This window comes from Maniola hyperantus, chromosome 17 (genome assembly GCF_902806685.2).
Source record: "Maniola hyperantus chromosome 17, iAphHyp1.2, whole genome shotgun sequence".
NCBI lineage: Eukaryota > Metazoa > Arthropoda > Insecta > Lepidoptera > Nymphalidae > Maniola > Maniola hyperantus.
Window position 1 is genome coordinate 10,153,994 of NC_048552.1, and position 17,945 is coordinate 10,171,938.

Below are 17,945 nucleotides of genomic sequence, written 5' to 3' on the forward strand. Positions count from 1 at the left end.
TAACAAGCATGTGTATCACCGGCTTAAATAGTAGCACTTCATGCTCGCCGAGTGAAGGCGAGTGCGAGTGTGAAGAAGAGCTTGGCGGCTTGGGCAGATCCTACAATGTACACCGAAATCTCCGAGATTTCTGAACCGATTTGCGTAATATTTTTTCAATTGATAGAGAAACTTTGCGACATTACGCTAATCCACGCGGGCGAAGCCGAGGGCATCAGCTAGCAGTAAATAAAAACATCATTTATTTCATCGAATTTATTAAAATTTCATACCTATTTATAAAATACAAATTTTCAAAAAAATATTGAGTATTTTGGCAGAACCTTATTTTTATTTTTTACACATCCGTACTAATATTTTAAATGCGAAAGTGTGTCTGTCTATCTGTCTGTCTGCTAGCTTTTCAAAGCCCAACAGTTAAATCGATTTTGATGAAAGGTACATAGTTAGCTTACATCCCGGGGAAGGACATAGGCTACCTTTTATCCCGGAAAATCAAAGAGAGCGGATTTTTAAATCCTAAATCCACGCGGACGAAGTCGCGGGTATCATCACGCAGATCCGGATCTTGTGGCTGAGTTGTTTCAGCGTATCCTCGTCTAGAGACTCCCGCTGTATCAGCTGGTCTCGCTGTGATATCAACTCTGTTAGCTTATCGTTTGTAGTAATTTATCAGCAGCAGTAGTTTAGTAGTAGTAATGTATCAGTACTAGTAGTTTTATATCAGTAGTGCAGTGTATCGATAGTAGATCAGTTGCCGCAGTGTATGAGCATGCTCCGGATCTCATGGTTGAGTTGTTTCAGCGTATCTTCGTCCGGAGACACCTGCTGTATCAGCTGGTCTCGCTGCGATATCAACTCGGTAAGCTTATCATTCGTTGGTTTTTTGGGCATCCTGCAAGCATGAAACTGATTTGAAATCCATACTTAATATTATAAATGCGAATTAGATATTAGAAGTGTGTCTGTCTGTCTGTCTGCTAGCTTTTCACGGCTCAACCGCACAACCGATTTTGACGAAATTTGGTACAGAGGTAGCTTGCAACCCGGGGAAGGCCATAGGCTACTTTTTATCCCGGAAAATTTAGGAGTTCCCACAGGATTTTTAAAAACCTAAATCCACGCGCACGAAGTCGCGGCCATCAGCTAGTTTCTTATAATGGTAAATATTAGACACAGAGAATGTGACCTTAAACTTAAAAAGCAAAAAGTACAAAAAATAATTTTTGACAGACACACTTTCGCATTTATAATAAGGGTACTGATATATGAATGTTATAGTTCAAAAAATCCATTCAATCGAAGTTAACTCATGCAAGCTTTAAAAAGCTTATAGGTAGGTACTCACTTCAATTCATCATATAAGTCCATCACATCGTTGCCTGAAATAAAATAAATATATTTATATGTTAAACTAGCTTATGCTCGCGACTTCGTCCGCGTGGACTATTTTGACTAAATTTCAAACCCCTATTTCACCCCCTTAGGGGTTGAATTTTCAAAAATCGTTTCTTAGCGGATGCCTACGCCATAATAGCTATCTGTATGCCAAATTTCAGCCCGATCCGTCTAGTAGTTTGAGCTGTGCGTTGATAGATCAGTCAGTCGACTGACTGACTGACTGAGGAAACCTGCATATACCTGAGAGTTCTCCACAATGTTCTCAAAAGGTGTGTGAAATCCGCACTTGGCCAACGTGATAGACTATGGCCTTTCATTCTAAGAAGAGACCCGTTCTCAGTAGTGGACTGGTGATAGGCTAATAATGATTATTTGCACTCACTTATAACGGACTGTGAGTCGAGAGGAGTTTTGGTGATGATGTCGACGTAGAAATCGTCTTTCAGCTTGTTAATGTCCATCTTCGTCTGATTCATACTCTCTTCCAGGTCAGCGATGGGGTCCAGACTGGAAACATGACAAAAATCCTAACGCGGGCCATACACAATCAAGTTTATCTAAGCGTTCACGGAAGGACAGACAGCGGGAAGCAACTTTGTTTAAAGGTACGCTTACACGAGCAACTGAAATCCCGCAATTCCAGGTAAATTAATCAATTATGACGTCACGAACACATCAAGCAATTTACTGCAATATCGGAAAATTTCAGAAATTTTATGCGAAATAATTGCTCCACTTATTGCTTTTTTATTTAAATACAAGTTAGCCCTTGACTGCAATCTCACCTCGTGGTAAGTGACGATGCAGTCTTAGATGGAAGCGGGCTAACCTGGAAAGTATGGCAGTTTTTACTTAAGCCATGCCCCTTTGTTTTCTACACGGCATCGTATCGGAACGCTAAAACGCTTGGCGGCACGGCTGTTCCGGTAGGGTGGTAACTATACACGGCCGAAGCCTCCCACCAGACAAAAGTCGATCCATACGTGCTGCCGAGCAACAATTGCTTAAAAGTTGCCCATGTAAACGCACCATTATACTATGTAGAGAAGTGTATACTTGTTGTCGGCAATGAGGCGCCTCTGCTCGCGCAGCTCGGCGAGCATGCGCGAGCGCGCGCCCAGCTTGGTGAGATGCAGCTCGCGCACCGCGCGACCCCACTGCTCCTTGAAGAATGACTTCGACTGTATTGCACTGTCCAGCTTCTCTTCTAGGCAACGCTGAAACAAAATGGCAAATATTTTTAAAAAACCGGTCAAGTGCGAGTCAGGCTCGCACAACGAGGGTTTCGTAAAACAATCAAAAATTATGATGCATAAAAATAAATGAAAATCTGTTCTAGAATGCACAGGTGAAGACCTTTTATGTGATACCACACTTGATATAGTTATCTTACCTCGAAAATTGAAAATACTTATTATTAGATCATGACCACAATTTAATATTTTTTGTGTGATAAAATTAAACATAAAATAAACCACAAATTCACGGATTTCAGATTTATCCCCGAATGTCAGCTGGAAGACCTACCTACCTGCCAAATTTCATGATTCTAGGTCAACGGGAAGTACCCTGTAGGTTTCTTGACAGACAGACAGACAACAAAATGATTCTATAAGGGTTCCGTTTTTCCTTTTGAGGTACGGAATCCTAAAACGTAGTAGTATACCGAAAACTTTATTGTAACAAAACTGCAGTAGGTACGCGGCCGAAAGTGATGAACATCGGCATTTAGAATGACATTTCATTTTTGTAGAGCGTTGTCTCAGTCACTCATACCCATATGACGCTTTGTCGGTTTCGACGACCGAGACAATGCTCTACAAATTTGCTGTCTACTTCTAAAGATCGATATTCATCACTTTTGGCCGCGTACTGTACTTTGTTTAGTTACAATAAAGCTTTCGGTATACTACCAATTTTTTGATACCTACGATAAAATTTACAATGAAAACCGGTCAAGTGCGAGTCGGACTCGCACACGAAGGGTTCCGTACTATCTAGTACGGTGTATAAAATTCAAGACAAAATTAAAATAACTCACCAATTCCTGTATTAGACTAGCTGTTTGATCTTTTGTTAATCCAGAGTATTTGCTTTCGGCATCCTTTTCAGAGTTCTTGAGATTGTTCTGAAAAATACAAAACAAATACCTCAGCATTTTGAAGACTGTTTATTGCAAAGCCAGAACATGGGAACACTGCAATGAGCATGAACATTGAATAATTTCGCATATAATTTATATTTTAATCATATGAAATATTTTTTCAATTATGGGGGGACGGCGCGTACGCAGTCCCCACTACCAAAAATTACGCGTCCGAGTTATCCACATTAGGGATAATCGCAGAGGTCAACCCAGCCGCAGTGCAATGGAAGGGCCTCGCTCTGGGGGAACCGCCTTCTTGATCACGGTGTCCCCTACGCCAGGTAAGTATGCTTTGACAACTGAAACCCGGGGTAGTCATTGCGCGGCGAGCGATCTCCACAGCGCGAGACACAAATGCAGTTGCAACGTGCAGCGACACCTAACAGGTGGGGATATGACCACCACTCCATATCCAAGTTCATTACAAACATTGGTACAATGCAAACGTTGGTAGTTCACGTATCTCGCGCGAGATGGCAGCAGCATATCATTAGGAAACCATTGACCTTTACAAAAGTTTAAATTGAACAAAACGTCATCAAATTCAAAAAAAATGTTAAAAGGACCAAAAAAGTGAAAGCAACAAAAACAGCAAAAAGGCCAACATCACGCGGTGTTCCCAGGCGGTCACCCATCCAAGTACTGACCGCGCCCGATGTTGCTTAACTTCGGTGATCGGACGAGAACCGGTGTATTCAACATGGTATGGACGTTGGCAATAAAAGAGTCGAATTATATGATCAGAATTCAGTATAATATTTATTTATCTAGTTTTCAATTTGTTGGTTATCTTATGCTGGCCATACACGATCAAGGTTACCGGTAAAGTTTGCAGCGGACTTGAAGCGGCGGCGTCCTGTAAACTTGACAACGTATAGCTATCAGTTGACTGGACGCCGCTTCAAGTCCGCTGCAAACTTGATCGTGTATGGCCAGATGGGCAGCGATAGGCTGAAGTTGTTACGAACGCGCTTCACCTGGAGTACAGCGTTTTGTTTCTCCAGCGAGTGAATCTTGTGCTGCATCTCTTCAAGGGCCATGTCCTTCAGCGTGAGACGATGGGTCATGTCGGCCTCCATCTTCTGCGACGCTTCTCTTAACTCCTGGTACTTGGCTGTGTAGTGCGCTTCTAATGCTTTCTTTGCATCTAGGAGCTGTTAAAAATAAGTTAGGTATATTATAGTTGCTGTTAGTAAAGCGAACCAACCATCGATTTTAATTTGATTTTTTAAAATGAAATTAACATTTATTCAAATCGTCGTATCCTACGAATAAGGACACTTACAAAAAGCCTCCTTTTCAAAAGGAGCATTTTAGTGTTTTATTTTAATACTAATGAACATGTATGCAATCTTAAAGTTTACAATGGTACAGGGTTTTAGGGTAATTATAAAGGGATTTTTCGAGCTTTTCTTCAAATGCAAGCATAATCGTCGATTCCTCAGAAGAACTTACTCTGACATAATTCAACACAGAGCTCAAGCCAGGGTCTAGTTTGAGATATATTTGCACTAACTATACTTTAATGAAATTCCAAAAAATAAGTGCAAGCGATCAAGTAGGAAAATATTCTTTAAATTTCTAAAAAACTTCATGGCGGCCATTTTGAAATTTAATTATTTGTTGTTATAGCGGCAATAGAAATACACATTCTGTGAAAATTTCAATTCTCTACGGTTACGGTTCACGAGATACAACTCGCTGTCTGACAGACGGCGGACGGACAGCGGCGGCTTAGTAACAGCGTCTCATTGGCATCCTTCAGGTACGAAACCTTTAAAAAAAAGTCGCTGGTTTATACCTTTCTTTCCCTTTCAGTGTTCCTATAGCCCCTCAGTCGGAAGTCTTCGGTCGCGCGACTCAAATCCGCAGCAAGGTTCCGACATTGCTCGATACCTTTGCTCAGTTTGCTCTCTAGCTCTGCTCGGCGCTTGTTCCATTCGCTAGCGAGCTGGTCCAGGTGGTACTCTTCTTTGCGTTTTAACTGAGAAAAAAAGCAATTTTTAGACCACTTAAACTTTTTGGCTGTTTTTGTATTGGAAATCAAATTGTCACTCGCCAGTAAGATAGACTTAGCGACTTACACCTCAAAGTCAAGATCCCCAGGGGTTTCTTTAGAGGACGGTTCAGACGACATGTCTCATGTACACAGCTTTAATGTATTCCATAAAGGTTGATTTGAATATGATACATGTTGTTTGAAACGTCCTCCAAAGAAGCCTCTATGACTATGAATTTCAGTGTTAATGATTGTAAATGTCCGTGTCTTTCGAAGAAAACGTAAACAAGTTCCTTAGTCGAATAATGTAATATTGGGGGGACGGCGCGTACGCAGTCCCCACTACCAAAAATTACGCGTCCGAGTTATCCACATTAGGGATAATCGCAGAGGTCAACCCAGCCGCAGTGCAATGGAAGGGCCTCGCTCTGGGGGAACCGCCTTCTTGATCACGGTGTCCCCTACGCCAGGTAAGTATGCTTTGACAACTAAAACCCGGGGTAGTCATTGCGAGGCAAGCGATCTCCGCAGCGCGAGACACAAACACCGCCGCACGGAGCAAGGACACCTACCGAGACGTGGTAAAACAATCAGACCAGACAAGAAGTTCAAATACGGGAGTTGGTAGCAAGGAACATAACGGGAGTTGGTAGTTCATATGCTTAGCGCAAGATGTCAGCATCAATTCCGTAGTGACCAAAATAGAACTCGAGATAATAAAAATAAATAGACGTAGGTTGTTTATTGAATTCCCATGCAATAAAAATAAGAACAATAGACAAACAATAAAAAATAAAAATGCTAAAAAATATGGCAAAAGGCCAACATCACACGGTGTTCCCAGGCGGTCACCCATCCAAGTACTGACCGCGCCCGATGTTGCTTAACTTCGGTGATCGGACGAGAACCGGTGTATTCAACATGGTATGGACGTTGGCGATAATTAACTTAAAATTTATGATCAAGACGTGATGAAAACTTGTGTATATACAGAGCTATACTGTTATTGAAGTAATGGTACGATTACACCTACCGAGTAGTGAAGCGAGACAGTAAAATGTCACTCGGCCGAGACAGTGCTGTGGCTGAGAAATTGTTGCGAAATTGCACTCGTTAAAGTGTTTATACCAACCGAGTACTCGGCCGAGGACACTGACTCGCCACTGTACTCGGTAGGTGTAATCGTACCATTAAAGATGCGTTAGGTGATTTTGGGACAGGCAAAAACTTGAAAGTTACGTCAGCTAAAGTGTGTGTATTTTTTGTCACGATTTGCCGCCCCTAATATCTGGCCGCCCTAGGCCCGGTCCTACTGAGCTTTAGGGCTTATAGGCCACAGGCCCTACCCAACTGTACCTACTTGCAGTTTAAATAGTTGCTGTTGCCTCTCCTTCCAGTCTTCCAACTCGTCAACATAGTTTTGCAGTAACGCGTCCCTGTCTTCAGGCGGGAGCGCTGATCTTAAATTATCTGTAAAAACATAAAAATTACAATTGTCTTATTAGGATTATACTTTTTATGCGCTTCTGCATTCAAACCTATTACGGTGATTATTGTATTATATTTTGTTGTTTTTAGAAGTAAAAATAAGCCAATCATTGGACCATTTTTAGGTTTCCATACCTCAAAAGAAAAAAGGACCCCTTATAGGATCACTTTGTTGTCTGTCTGTCTGTCCGTCTGTCTGTCGTGTCTGGCAAAAAGCCTATAGGGTACTTCCCGTTAACCTAGAATTTGTGGTAACATCACAATTTTTTTTATTTAAAATGTGTTCATGAACAAATAATTAGTATTTTCAACTTTCCAAGTAAGATTACTATACCAAATGCGGTAACATAATATGAAAAGGTTTTCTTTACCTGTAGATTCTAAAACAGATTTTTATTTATTTCTAAACATTATAGTTTTTGATTTATCGTGAAAAATGTCGAAATAATACGGCTGTAGTACGGAACTCTTGGGACTCTGACTCGCAGTTGGCCGGTTTTTTTTTGAATCGATACTGGGATTTCCAAAAAAAGTCTATGCCATTTTCTTATTGGACAAAATTCTTCAAAATTTAAAAATGGCCGAGAAATGTTGCGAGGTAAGAATATAAATCAAAAACGTACGTAAGCAAAACTTAGTCGCAAACGTTTTTTTTTTAAGAAAATGCATTAGACAATGTCACTCACCTCTTTCTGCACTTTTGATGCACGTATCGCTTTTACTTGTTGCTAGTTTTGTGGGCTCCCTGAAAAATAGCATTAGAAATGTGTTACTAAATTAGGTACATAGTAAGTATACTACGTACGGTACGGTACGGTACGGTAGGGTAGTAGCTAGTAGTAGTAAACTAGCGATGTTAGAAAGAACAAAGAAAGAAAAAAAGAAAGTGTGTATTTGTAAAACTAGAGGATGCCCGCGACTTCGTCCGCATGGATTTAGGTTTTTACAAATCCCGTGGGAACTCTTTGATTTTCCGGGATAAAAAGGCCAACATCACGCGGTGTTCCCAGGCGGTCACCCATCCAAGTACTGACCGCGCCCGATGTTGCTTAACTTCGGTGATCGGACGAGAACCGGTGTATTCAACATGGTATGGACGTTGGCGATTACTGAATAGAAATACATGATCTTACAGTATTTGTTCAAAATTTTCACTTATTACGGATCCCATCTACCTACTGACTTCAGTGCACCTTTGGCGGAACTAGTAGTTTTAGTACGCGACATGTCGAGCTGGCGATCGTGGTGGGGAGGCCCCGTACATCCGCAGATTGCGATCTCGACCTATCGTGTACTATAGTTAGTTCTGACCACTCTGACCATTTAATAAATCAATGACTCTGACACAGTCGAAAAGAATGAGTCACCAATTTTTGAAATTTTATAATATAGAGTCACCAATTTTCAAAACTTTAATAAGAGACTGACCTTTCAACTTGATCTGTGTCTTCATTCTCTTGTGTGGGTTCGCACTGGACTTGTTGGTCGCTGGTTGTCTTTGGTCGCGTCGCCAGTAATCGCTCTTGGCTTTGAGCGAAAGAATCGCACATTTTCTTTATAAGTTCCGTTATTTCATTCGTTTGGAGGACCACATCGCCTGATGCGTTTTTGTATCTGTAATAGAAATAAAAGCCAGCGAATTGAGAACCTAGCCAGCGAAGAATTTTTTTTATCTTATTTTATTTTATTTTTATTTTATTAAGTACTTTTGAATCGTCAAATGCATCAATTCTTACTAAGAAAAACGAGCAAGAAACTGTGTTTACACTAGCTTATGATCGCGACTTCGTCCGCGTACAAACAAACTCCCATTAAACCTGCTTAGGGCTGGAATTTCGAAAAATCCTTTCTTAGCTAGCTTACCTACTCCTTAAAAAGAACACACCCTCCAAATTTCACGTCTCTAGAACCAGCGGTTTAGGCTGTTTGTTGATATACGAGGGTGGATTGATAAGTTTCCGGCCTGACTAAGAAAAACAATGTTATTTAAAAAAAATTTTTTTTTATTTCTCAACATAATCTCCTCCAAGGCTGATACATTTCTCATAGCGGTGTTCCAGTCTATTAATGCCATCTCTATAGACTGATTCGTCAAGCTCCTCAAAATAACCATTTACAGCTTCGATTACTTCTTCATTGTCCGCAAATCTCTTACCGCCAAGCCATTTTTTGAGGTTAGGGAACAGAAAATAGTCACTCGGGGCTAGGTCTGGAGCGTAAGGAGGGTGCGGCATCAATTCAAACTTTAGATCGTTGATTTTAGCCGTCGCAACGATTGACGTGTGCGCTGGTGCGTTATCGTGATGAAACAAGATTTTTTTCTTCGCCAGATGAGGTCGTTTAATCTTCACCTCGTGGCTCAAACGTTGCAATAAGTCTGCGTAGTATTGACCAGTGATAGTTTTACCCTTTTCAAGGTAATCAATGTATATTATACCTCTTGCATCCCAAAAAACAGTAGCCATAACCTTGTTCGCCGAAAAAATTGTTTTTGCCTTCTTTGGAGTTGGTTCCCCTGGTCCAGTCCACTGTTTAGACTGTTCTTTGGTTTCAGGAGTGTAGTGGTGGACCCAAGTTTCGTCAACGGTTATGAATCGACGCAAAAATTCGCTTGGATTACGCTTATACAATGACAAATTTGCAGTAGAAATGTTTTTTCGAATCAATTTTTGGTCGACTGTTAGCAAACGCGGCACCCATCTTGCACAGAGCTTTTCCATATGCAAATGTTGGTGCAAAATATGTTGCACACGTTCATATGACATCTTACAGGTCTCAGCTATCTCACGCACTTTCAATCTGCGGTCTCCCAGCACTATTTGATAAATTTTTTCGATCATATCTGGAGTTGTGACCTCAACGGGGCGTCCTGAGCGAGGCTCATCAGAGGTGCTCACACGACCCTTTTTAAACTCGGAAACCCACTGCTTAACGGTTGAATATGACGGGGAGGATGTCCCCAGTGTTGAGTCCATCTCTTCTTTAATTTCCTTCGGCGTTAACCCCTTCAAATAAAAGTATTTGATGACAGCACGATTTTCCTGCTTTTCCATTTTTACGAAAAACACAGAGGCGTCTTGTTCAGCGTGCTCTCAAACCTACACTAGCAAGGCGATCGGGCTGGAACTATAGCTACAAGCTATCCAAGGATGGTACTATAGAATGTCACCTTAAGGTAGGCCTAGTGACGCCATCTCTTGGTCAGGCCGGAAACTTATCAATCCACCAGCGTACAAGCTAGTCAGTCAGGACTTTGAATTTTATATTATACAGATAATATGGTATTTGACAACTAGTCAAATCAGTAACTTTTTATCAAACGTCAAAACGCGCGCTTATGCGAGATTCTATGGAATACCGGTGTGTGACGTCACAATCATTTGACGTGCTTTTTTAGTTTAATCGATAATTTAAAATGGTTATTTCACTAAAAATCAACAAAGGACGTAGATTTTACGTATTTTAGAAGACCCTTTATTTAATAATCATTGAGAAATAATTTATTTTTGATGTAGTCAAATACCCAATTACATCCAATACTTACCTTGTGATTTTACTTTAGAGATTGCACAACCGATATAGCGCCAAAATTTTTCAGAAAAAATATAACCTAGCTGTGTTTCCAGGAGCCATGTTGGTATACGCCACGCCACCCACGTCCCGGTCCAGGTTAGTACAGCTTCCGCTTCTAAAGTCCAAGATCCCCTGCTTTTCCATCTCCCCCTTTTCCCTCCCACTCTTGAGCTGAGTCGCGCTTCTTGCTGAGAGGAGTTTGGGTGGTTTCTGAAAAGGCTAAAAAAATGTGGGAACTTCATAATACTGAAAATACGAAAAATCATCGTCTAACAAAAGGACGAACACTACCTCCCTTTAGGGCGGTTAGGGTAGGTATAAAGGACATTCTATGTAGCGACTGTCATAGATATAAACTCTCTGATATAATGCGGCTCTGGATGCTGTTGATCGTCGAGCTAGGGAACTCATAGGCGAAGACTCTCCTTTACTGGCGAAACTCCAAAGTCTCGATTACCGCCGCAATGTCGCCGGCTTATCGGTGTTTTATAGGATATATCTGGGAGAGTGTGCTCAGGAATTGTTCGATCTTCACCATTTTACCAAGACCGTAAGACGTCGGGCGAGTTTCCATCCTTATGTCGTCGACATTCCATCTACACGCACGAAACATTTTGCGTCATCATTCCTCATACGTATGGCTAAGGTTTGGAATACTCTTCCACGATGTGTTTCCTACCAATTACAACCCGGGTATCTTTAAAGCAACAGTGAATAGGCATCTTCTAGGTAAACGCGTCCCATCTTAGGCCACATCATCACTTTCCATCAGGTGTGATTGTGGTCAAGAGTTTACCTTTAATGAATAAAAAATAAAAAACTAACCTGCACATTACTCTTCACACCAACATACTTCAAACTCAACTCCACGTCCATGAAAGGTCTCCTCCCGTCTTCCTTCACGAGGGTGTCATCACAGCGTAGTATGAAGCATCTCTCTTGTATCGTGAGCGCATTGTCTTCGTTGCAAAAGTTGTTTACGAACTGGTGTATGTCGTCTGTTGGGACTAGCTTACGGAGGTCCAAGCTGCATATTCCTAGGAAATTGGGTATTTGACTACATCAAAATAAATTATTTCTCAGTGATTATTAAGTAGAGCATCTTCCAAAATATGTAAAATCTACGTCCTTTGTTAGTTTTAAGTGTATGTAATAACCATTTTAAATTATTGAACTAAAAAAGTACGTCATTATGATGTGACGTCGCATTTCATTATTTCATAGAATATCGCATACTAAGTTTTTGATGTTTGATAAAAAGTTACTCATTTGACTAGTTGTCAAATATCGTATTAAATGAGGCGGTTATTAATAACTTATCAATAGCATATAACAGTCCACTGCTGGACTAAAGGCTGCCAACGGGAGAGTTTGCCCATAATCACCATTGGGTGATCGCAGTAGATGGTAGACAGTACGCGGCCAAAAGTGATTAACATCGATCTTTAGAAGGAGACAGCATATTTGTAGGGCACTGTCTCGGTCGTTGAGAACGACAAAACGTCATATGGGTATGAGTGACAGAGACAACGCTCTACAAAGATGAAATGTCATTCTAAAGGCCGATGTTGATCACTTTCGGCCGCGTACTGTAGTACAGTACCCGGCAGGAAATATTGTACATCGATTTTTAGAGAGAGAGAGAGAGAGAGAGGTTTTGTAGAGCGCTGTCTCTGTCGTTGAGACCGACTGAACGTCACATAGGTATGAGTGACAGAGACAATGCTTTACAAAGCTAGCCGCAACGATGTCCGCAGGTTAAACTGCACTATACTTTAAACACACACACACACACACACACACTTACCTACGTCTGTGTCGCCCACACACACTCTAGTAACAAGATGTGGGCATTCTGCAAAGTATCGGCTCAAACTGGACAGACATGTTCTGAGTCGCAACGATGTCCGCTGGTTAAAGTGCGCTATACTACCACTGCTCGAAGACACTGCACTCACTCTGAAATATTTACAATCCATACCTAATCAGTACTCTTATTTATAAATGCGAAAGTGTGTTTGTTTGTTGGTTTGTTGGTTTGTCCTTCAATGACGTCGCAACGGTGCAATGGATTGACGTGATTTTTTGCATGGGTATAGATAAAGACCTGGAGAGTGACATAAGCTACTTTTCATCGCGGAGTCCAAGAGTCCCACGGGATTTTTAACCTAATTCCACGCGGACGAAGTCGCGGGTATCATATATCATTAGTAATGTGATTAATAATTTAAATAATTTTTTTTTTTTTTTTAAAGAATATTAGCCATATTAAATGACTAATATTCCCCTTTCCTCTCCAATTAAGCGTCAGGCTTGTGCTAGGAGTAGGTACGACAATAGTGCAACGGGCGGGGTTTGAACCGTCGACCTTTCGGTTTTCAGTCCACTCCTATACCGGTTGAGCTATTGAGGCTCTTATATAAATATAGATGAATAAATAATAAATAGTATGGATTAAAATACCAAACTTACCTGTCCGTATTGATATTGTGCGTAAACACAGAATAGGTGACACAGCAATTACTTATGTCCCTGTGTTTAGCTTCTGATGGCAGCAACTGTAGTATGATAAAAAAGAAAATCCACATAAATACTTACATCGTACATAACATAAAAATCGATCTAGTGCGAATCGGACTCACATACGAAAGGTTCCGCACCATCGTACAAGAAATACCACTATTTACTTATTTATTTTTAACTAGTAAGTGTATTCCTGAACATTACAAACTATTCCCGAACATTTCAGAATGTTCTAGAACGTTCGAACTCACGACAGATCTTGCTTTATATACCCTTATCAGCAGGAAGCTTTACCCATAGAGAAAAGTCTTCAAATGGCCCACAATGTTCCAGATTCTAGAATATTCGACACACATTCGCATGCTGCATGTTGCACCATACAGATTCGACCTGTTTCAGCGGATTATAGCAAATTAAGCTTTTGGTTCATTGTAAACTTTAAAACTTACCAAGTCTAAGTTATCCACAGCGTTTATCATCAAACTCAGAATGAACAAGTGGTCCCCACTGCCGATTTGTATGAGGCCTTCGTCACAGATCAGTTTGGGTTGCAGGTCCACGGACGAAACTGTCTTCTTGCTTTCAATCATATACTCATCTGAAAAGTATATCAATAAGTTTATGATTAGTTTACACTAGCGACCCGCCTTAGCTTTGCACGGGTAGCTTATTACAATTTTCGTAGGTATCTCTAATTATTAAAAATAAAATATATCCCATGTCACTTAGAAAATGATGTAGCTTTATACTGGTTCAAGAATTTTCAAAATCGGTTCAGTAGTTCCAGATATTACCCACTGGCCCCTACAAACAAACTTAAAAACTTTGCCTCTTTATAATATTAGTATAGATTAATTAAATGTGTAATGTATATCCATGCAAAAAATCACGTCGATCCGCAGCAACGTGATTAAAGGGCACAAACCAATGAATAAACACACTTTCGTAACTATGGGTACTGCGCGGCGTACTGATCAGCTTAATAATGGGGGGACGGCGCGTACGCAGTCCCCACTACCAAAAATTACGCGTCCGAGTTATCCACATTAGGGATAATCGCAGAGGTCAACCCAGCCGCAGTGCAATGGAAGGGCCTCGCTCTGGGGGAACCGCCTTCTTGATCACGGTATCCCCTACGCCAGGTAAGTATGCTTTGACATCTGAAACCCGGGGTAGTCATTGCGCGGTGAGCGATCTCCGCAGCGCGAAACACAAACACAGCCGCACGGAGCAAGGACATCTAGCGGTGGAGAGAATAATTATTATGCAGGTCAAGACTCAAGGTGCACGTTAGCAATCGAGCTACCTTTTGCTAGATGTCACTAACATCCTCATTATTATTTCCTTGTCTAGAGGACTAGAGGACTAATAATAGCTGTATTGACCTTTACAAAAAATTATGTACAGTACCTAATTCAACAAAATGACAAGCTTGAAAAAAAAAATTATAAAAATCTAGGTCCTGCAAAATTTAAAAAAAGATAAAAAAGCAAAAGGCCAACATCACGCGGTGTTCCCAGGCGGTCACCCATCCAAGTACTGACCGCGCCCGATGTTGCTTAACTTCGGTGATCGGACGAGAACCGGTGTATTCAACATGGTATGGACGTTGGCGAAAGATGTGTCGAAAAACAAAATCATAATTAATAAGCTCCCATCAAGTAATAATTCCTTTCTCATTTAGTATTCAAACAAAAATAACAAATAAAAATCTAACTATATCTGCTAGGATACCTAGGATAGGGATAGCCAGATCTTGCAACAATTTTATAATTATTTGTATAAGCACTCAAATATTACTGTTCGAGATCAAGCACTTTCTATACGTAATGACTGAAAATAAACGTTTTGTTTAGGTAATGCGGCTTGAACTACTTACTTAGTGTTAGTAGCACAGATCGAGAAGCATGTGTTGCACTATTGTTCGACCTGGCTGATGGATACGCGATTTCATTGCTGTGGAAAATGCGGAGCTCATTCCTCTGAAATTACAAGCAAGGCTATCTAAATTACATATTCTTAATTTTACTTTCATCTTACAGCATTTGACCCTGATAAAATTAAAATGCTATAAACAAAGTTTTGGTTCAAAAAGGTCAGAATTGGTTTGAAGTTAGTTCTGACCACTCTGACACTTCTGAGTCCAAAAGAATGACTCACCAATTTTCGAAATTTTATAATATATTATAGCCTCAATAGCTCAACCGGTAAAGGAGTGGACTGAAAACCGAAAGGTCGATGACGACGGTTCAAGTTCAAACCCCGCCTGTTGCACTATTGTCGTACCTACTCCTAGCACAAGCCTGACGCTTAGTTGGAGAGGAAAGAGCAATATTAGTCATTTAACATGGCTAATATTCTTTAAAAAAAAAAAAAAAAAATTTAAGGAAAATATTAATTTTAGCGGAAAATGGTAACAATTATTAATTAATACATAGTACATAGTTACTTACAGTATGCGGCCGAAAGTAATGTACATCGGCATTAAGAATGACATTTGAGCTTTGTAGAGCGTTCTCTGTCACTCATACCTATATGACGTTTAGTCTGTCTAAAGAACAGCTCAGACAGTGCTCTACAAAAAAAATCTCATTCTAAAGGTTGATGGTCATTATTTTCTGCCGTGTACTGTACACTGATAGTATGCATTTGGTCTACAACCATTAGCCAACTGCAACTGCGTGCCCATACTTGCACTTTCATTGAAACCTGCTTTCAGGAAAAATTTGGAACTGGTCCATAAAGTCCATACGGTCCATAACCTGCTCTTGTACAGTATGGTATATGTTTCCTATGAGAAAGGAGGTGTTTCTCCAGCAATTTACTTTCATTCTTTAATTCTTAATTCCATGCAATACTTACAGGAGTGTGTGTGCTGATTCTGTCTTCAACAGAGAGGCTTAGCAGGAGTTGTGGGTGACAGCATTTGCCCTCCGACTTCACACCAAGCAATTTGTGCCATGTATGTTTTAACTGCAATTTTGAAAATTAGATATTTTATTACCTCTTAAAAAGGAAAAAGTTGTCAAATCAATTTGTGTGATTTTGTTTTTCACTAAAAATTAGGATTTATTGCTGTAACTCTAATATAAAAGTGAAATTCAAATTATTTATTTAAAAATTTGTTACACAATGGGACTGATTTTCTTGTACACAATCTCTAAACTAAATTAACGGTTCTAAATCTAGTGCTATCCTTTTCGGCAAGCTACATTATGGCAGGGATAGCAATAGATTTAGACATGTCATTTTAGTTTAGTTTAGAGTTTGTGTACAATTAGCCACACTGTATACTTGCTGATAAGTAAGACACAAGATACAAAATGGATGAAAGTAGAAGAGATAGTTCTTTACAAAATGTTGTGGTAGTTTTAAGTCTTTCACTTTCACTCTTCACAAAGAAGTAGATAATAATATGTTACATGCTTCTATATGTAACATTATCTATTTATTTGTTACATTTATGGTATATCAACTTACATCAACAACCTTATTGGAAGGGCATGGCTGTGCTCCAAGAAGACTCAACAACAGGTAGCCAACTTTGACTTTCCGTTCCTGCGTGCCAGTCATATACACCTCAATTTTAACTGGTACATTTTGCACTCGCAAACTATAAAAACAAACCATATTTACTATAGTTTAACTTCAATATCTAAATATAAAAGGAAAAGATGACTGATCTATCAATGCACATCTCTAACTACTGGACGGATCAGGCTGAAATTTGACATGCTATTGTGACTTAAACATCCACTAAGAAAGAATTTTTGAAAATTCAAGTCAAATCTAACAGGGCTAACAGGATTAACCACACAGACACTCTTGTCTTGCATCATATATTTTGTCATTATTGAGGGTTGATCTTTTCCACCTATATTTATATTTTTCGGAAAAGTAATGTGGTAGGCTCCCAGACTCTACAGTATTATTTTTGACTAAGAGTATGGGATTGAAACTCGCAGATTTTCACAATTATTCCCAACAGATATTAGTGATAGTGTGGCAATCAGGAAGTGTGTGGATGAGGAAGGCAGTGGAATGTGTGTGGTGGCACACTCTTGGGAAAGTCTATGTCTAGCAGTGGACGCAAACAAGCTAAATGATTGATTTATTAGTGATAATAACATATAGGCTTTTAAAAATTAAAGACCTGGATCTTACTGATAAATGAAAAAGAGGATATTGAGTGGCACTCTGAAAATGCCTATGTCCAACACCAGAGGAACTTAGATACTTAGTGATAATAGTATGTATAATGCCGCACAGTGTAATTTATTCAATAAATGATTAGTTTTACTGCAGTACACCTTACCTCCTAAATCGTCTTTTATCTGCCTCCCACACGAGTTCTGCATCAAATACAGGTGCATGAGATGGCACTACAGGATCCGTTTCTAACATATATCCATTTAAAGACCCACTAACTACGAACGGGCTCTTTAGAAAACCGAAACCAAGTCCTGTAAAACGAGCACATTAAAGAACCTATTTGTCTCGCATACTCTTCATAATTCCATCATCAAAATACACATTTACCTTCTTTAACGTTGAGGACTATTTGAATTGTTGGGCCTCTTAATTCATCCATTAACACTTTATTTTTAAAAAAGAGAAAAAGTTTAAAATTGCCAACAATAACCCGACGTAAACAAACGAATCGAAATTCAAAATATTATGACAGATAAGAAATTGAATAATCACAGATTACAGAAATAACAACAGATTACAAAGGAAATAAGTTGCCCTTACACTAGGTACACCCCTAATATGCCAGTGGATGCGATGCGTTCACTATCGACGTGAAGTTAGGTT

At 39.9% G+C, this 17,945-nt stretch overlaps 1 protein-coding gene and 7 non-coding genes across 10 annotated transcripts; all 8 read right to left on the bottom strand.

The window, feature by feature from the left end:
- Window positions 1-240: 240 nt before the first annotated feature.
- LOC117990321 (centrosomal protein of 120 kDa-like) lies at window positions 241-17,821 on the bottom strand. 3 transcript variants are annotated; one of them, XM_034977783.2, is made up of 20 exons: window positions 17,670-17,821; window positions 17,446-17,593; window positions 16,611-16,743; window positions 15,993-16,103; window positions 15,010-15,112; window positions 13,580-13,728; window positions 13,080-13,165; window positions 12,415-12,566; window positions 11,433-11,644; window positions 10,645-10,817; window positions 8,463-8,648; window positions 7,721-7,779; window positions 6,907-7,016; window positions 5,349-5,531; window positions 4,525-4,701; window positions 3,443-3,529; window positions 2,458-2,618; window positions 1,784-1,908; window positions 1,349-1,382; window positions 241-895 (listed from the first exon to the last, which is right to left on the bottom strand). In XM_034977783.2, the coding sequence occupies exons 1-20, from the start codon at window positions 17,719-17,721 to the stop codon at window positions 751-753; spliced, it is 2,586 nt and encodes an 861-aa protein (XP_034833674.1). In that variant the 5' UTR covers window positions 17,722-17,821; the 3' UTR covers window positions 241-750. The 3 variants fall into 3 exon arrangements, with proteins under 3 accessions (XP_034833674.1, XP_069360229.1, XP_069360230.1); XM_069504128.1 differs by having other exon boundaries at window positions 10,645-10,826; XM_069504129.1 differs by lacking the exon at window positions 1,349-1,382 and having other exon boundaries at window positions 10,645-10,826.
- LOC117990342 (U1 spliceosomal RNA) lies at window positions 3,675-3,836 on the bottom strand. The gene has a single exon (XR_004674735.1). It is a non-coding gene; the product is annotated as a U1 spliceosomal RNA (small nuclear RNA).
- Window positions 4,146-4,264, bottom strand: LOC117990339 (5S ribosomal RNA). The gene has a single exon (XR_004674733.1). It is a non-coding gene; the product is annotated as a 5S ribosomal RNA (ribosomal RNA).
- On the bottom strand, window positions 5,863-6,024 carry LOC117990343 (U1 spliceosomal RNA). The gene has a single exon (XR_004674736.1). It is a non-coding gene; the product is annotated as a U1 spliceosomal RNA (small nuclear RNA).
- LOC117990336 (5S ribosomal RNA) lies at window positions 6,366-6,484 on the bottom strand. Its single transcript, XR_004674730.1, has one exon. It is a non-coding gene; the product is annotated as a 5S ribosomal RNA (ribosomal RNA).
- On the bottom strand, window positions 8,020-8,138 carry LOC117990351 (5S ribosomal RNA). The gene has a single exon (XR_004674744.1). It is a non-coding gene; the product is annotated as a 5S ribosomal RNA (ribosomal RNA).
- Window positions 14,119-14,280, bottom strand: LOC117990338 (U1 spliceosomal RNA). Its single transcript, XR_004674732.1, has one exon. It is a non-coding gene; the product is annotated as a U1 spliceosomal RNA (small nuclear RNA).
- On the bottom strand, window positions 14,626-14,744 carry LOC117990353 (5S ribosomal RNA). The gene has a single exon (XR_004674746.1). It is a non-coding gene; the product is annotated as a 5S ribosomal RNA (ribosomal RNA).
- Window positions 17,822-17,945: the final 124 nt, after the last annotated feature.

Coding starts and splice junctions, on each gene's coding strand:
- LOC117990321 (XM_069504128.1), bottom strand. CDS start 17,721: ATGGATGAATTAAGAGGCCCAACAATTCAAATAGTCCTCAACGTTAAA. Junction 16,744..17,445: donor GATAAAAGACGATTTAGGAG/GTAAGGTGTACT, acceptor TTGTTTTTATAG/TTTGCGAGTGCAAAATGTAC. Junction 15,113..15,992: donor GAATCAGCACACACACTCCT/GTAAGTATTGCA, acceptor TTGTAATTTCAG/AGGAATGAGCTCCGCATTTT.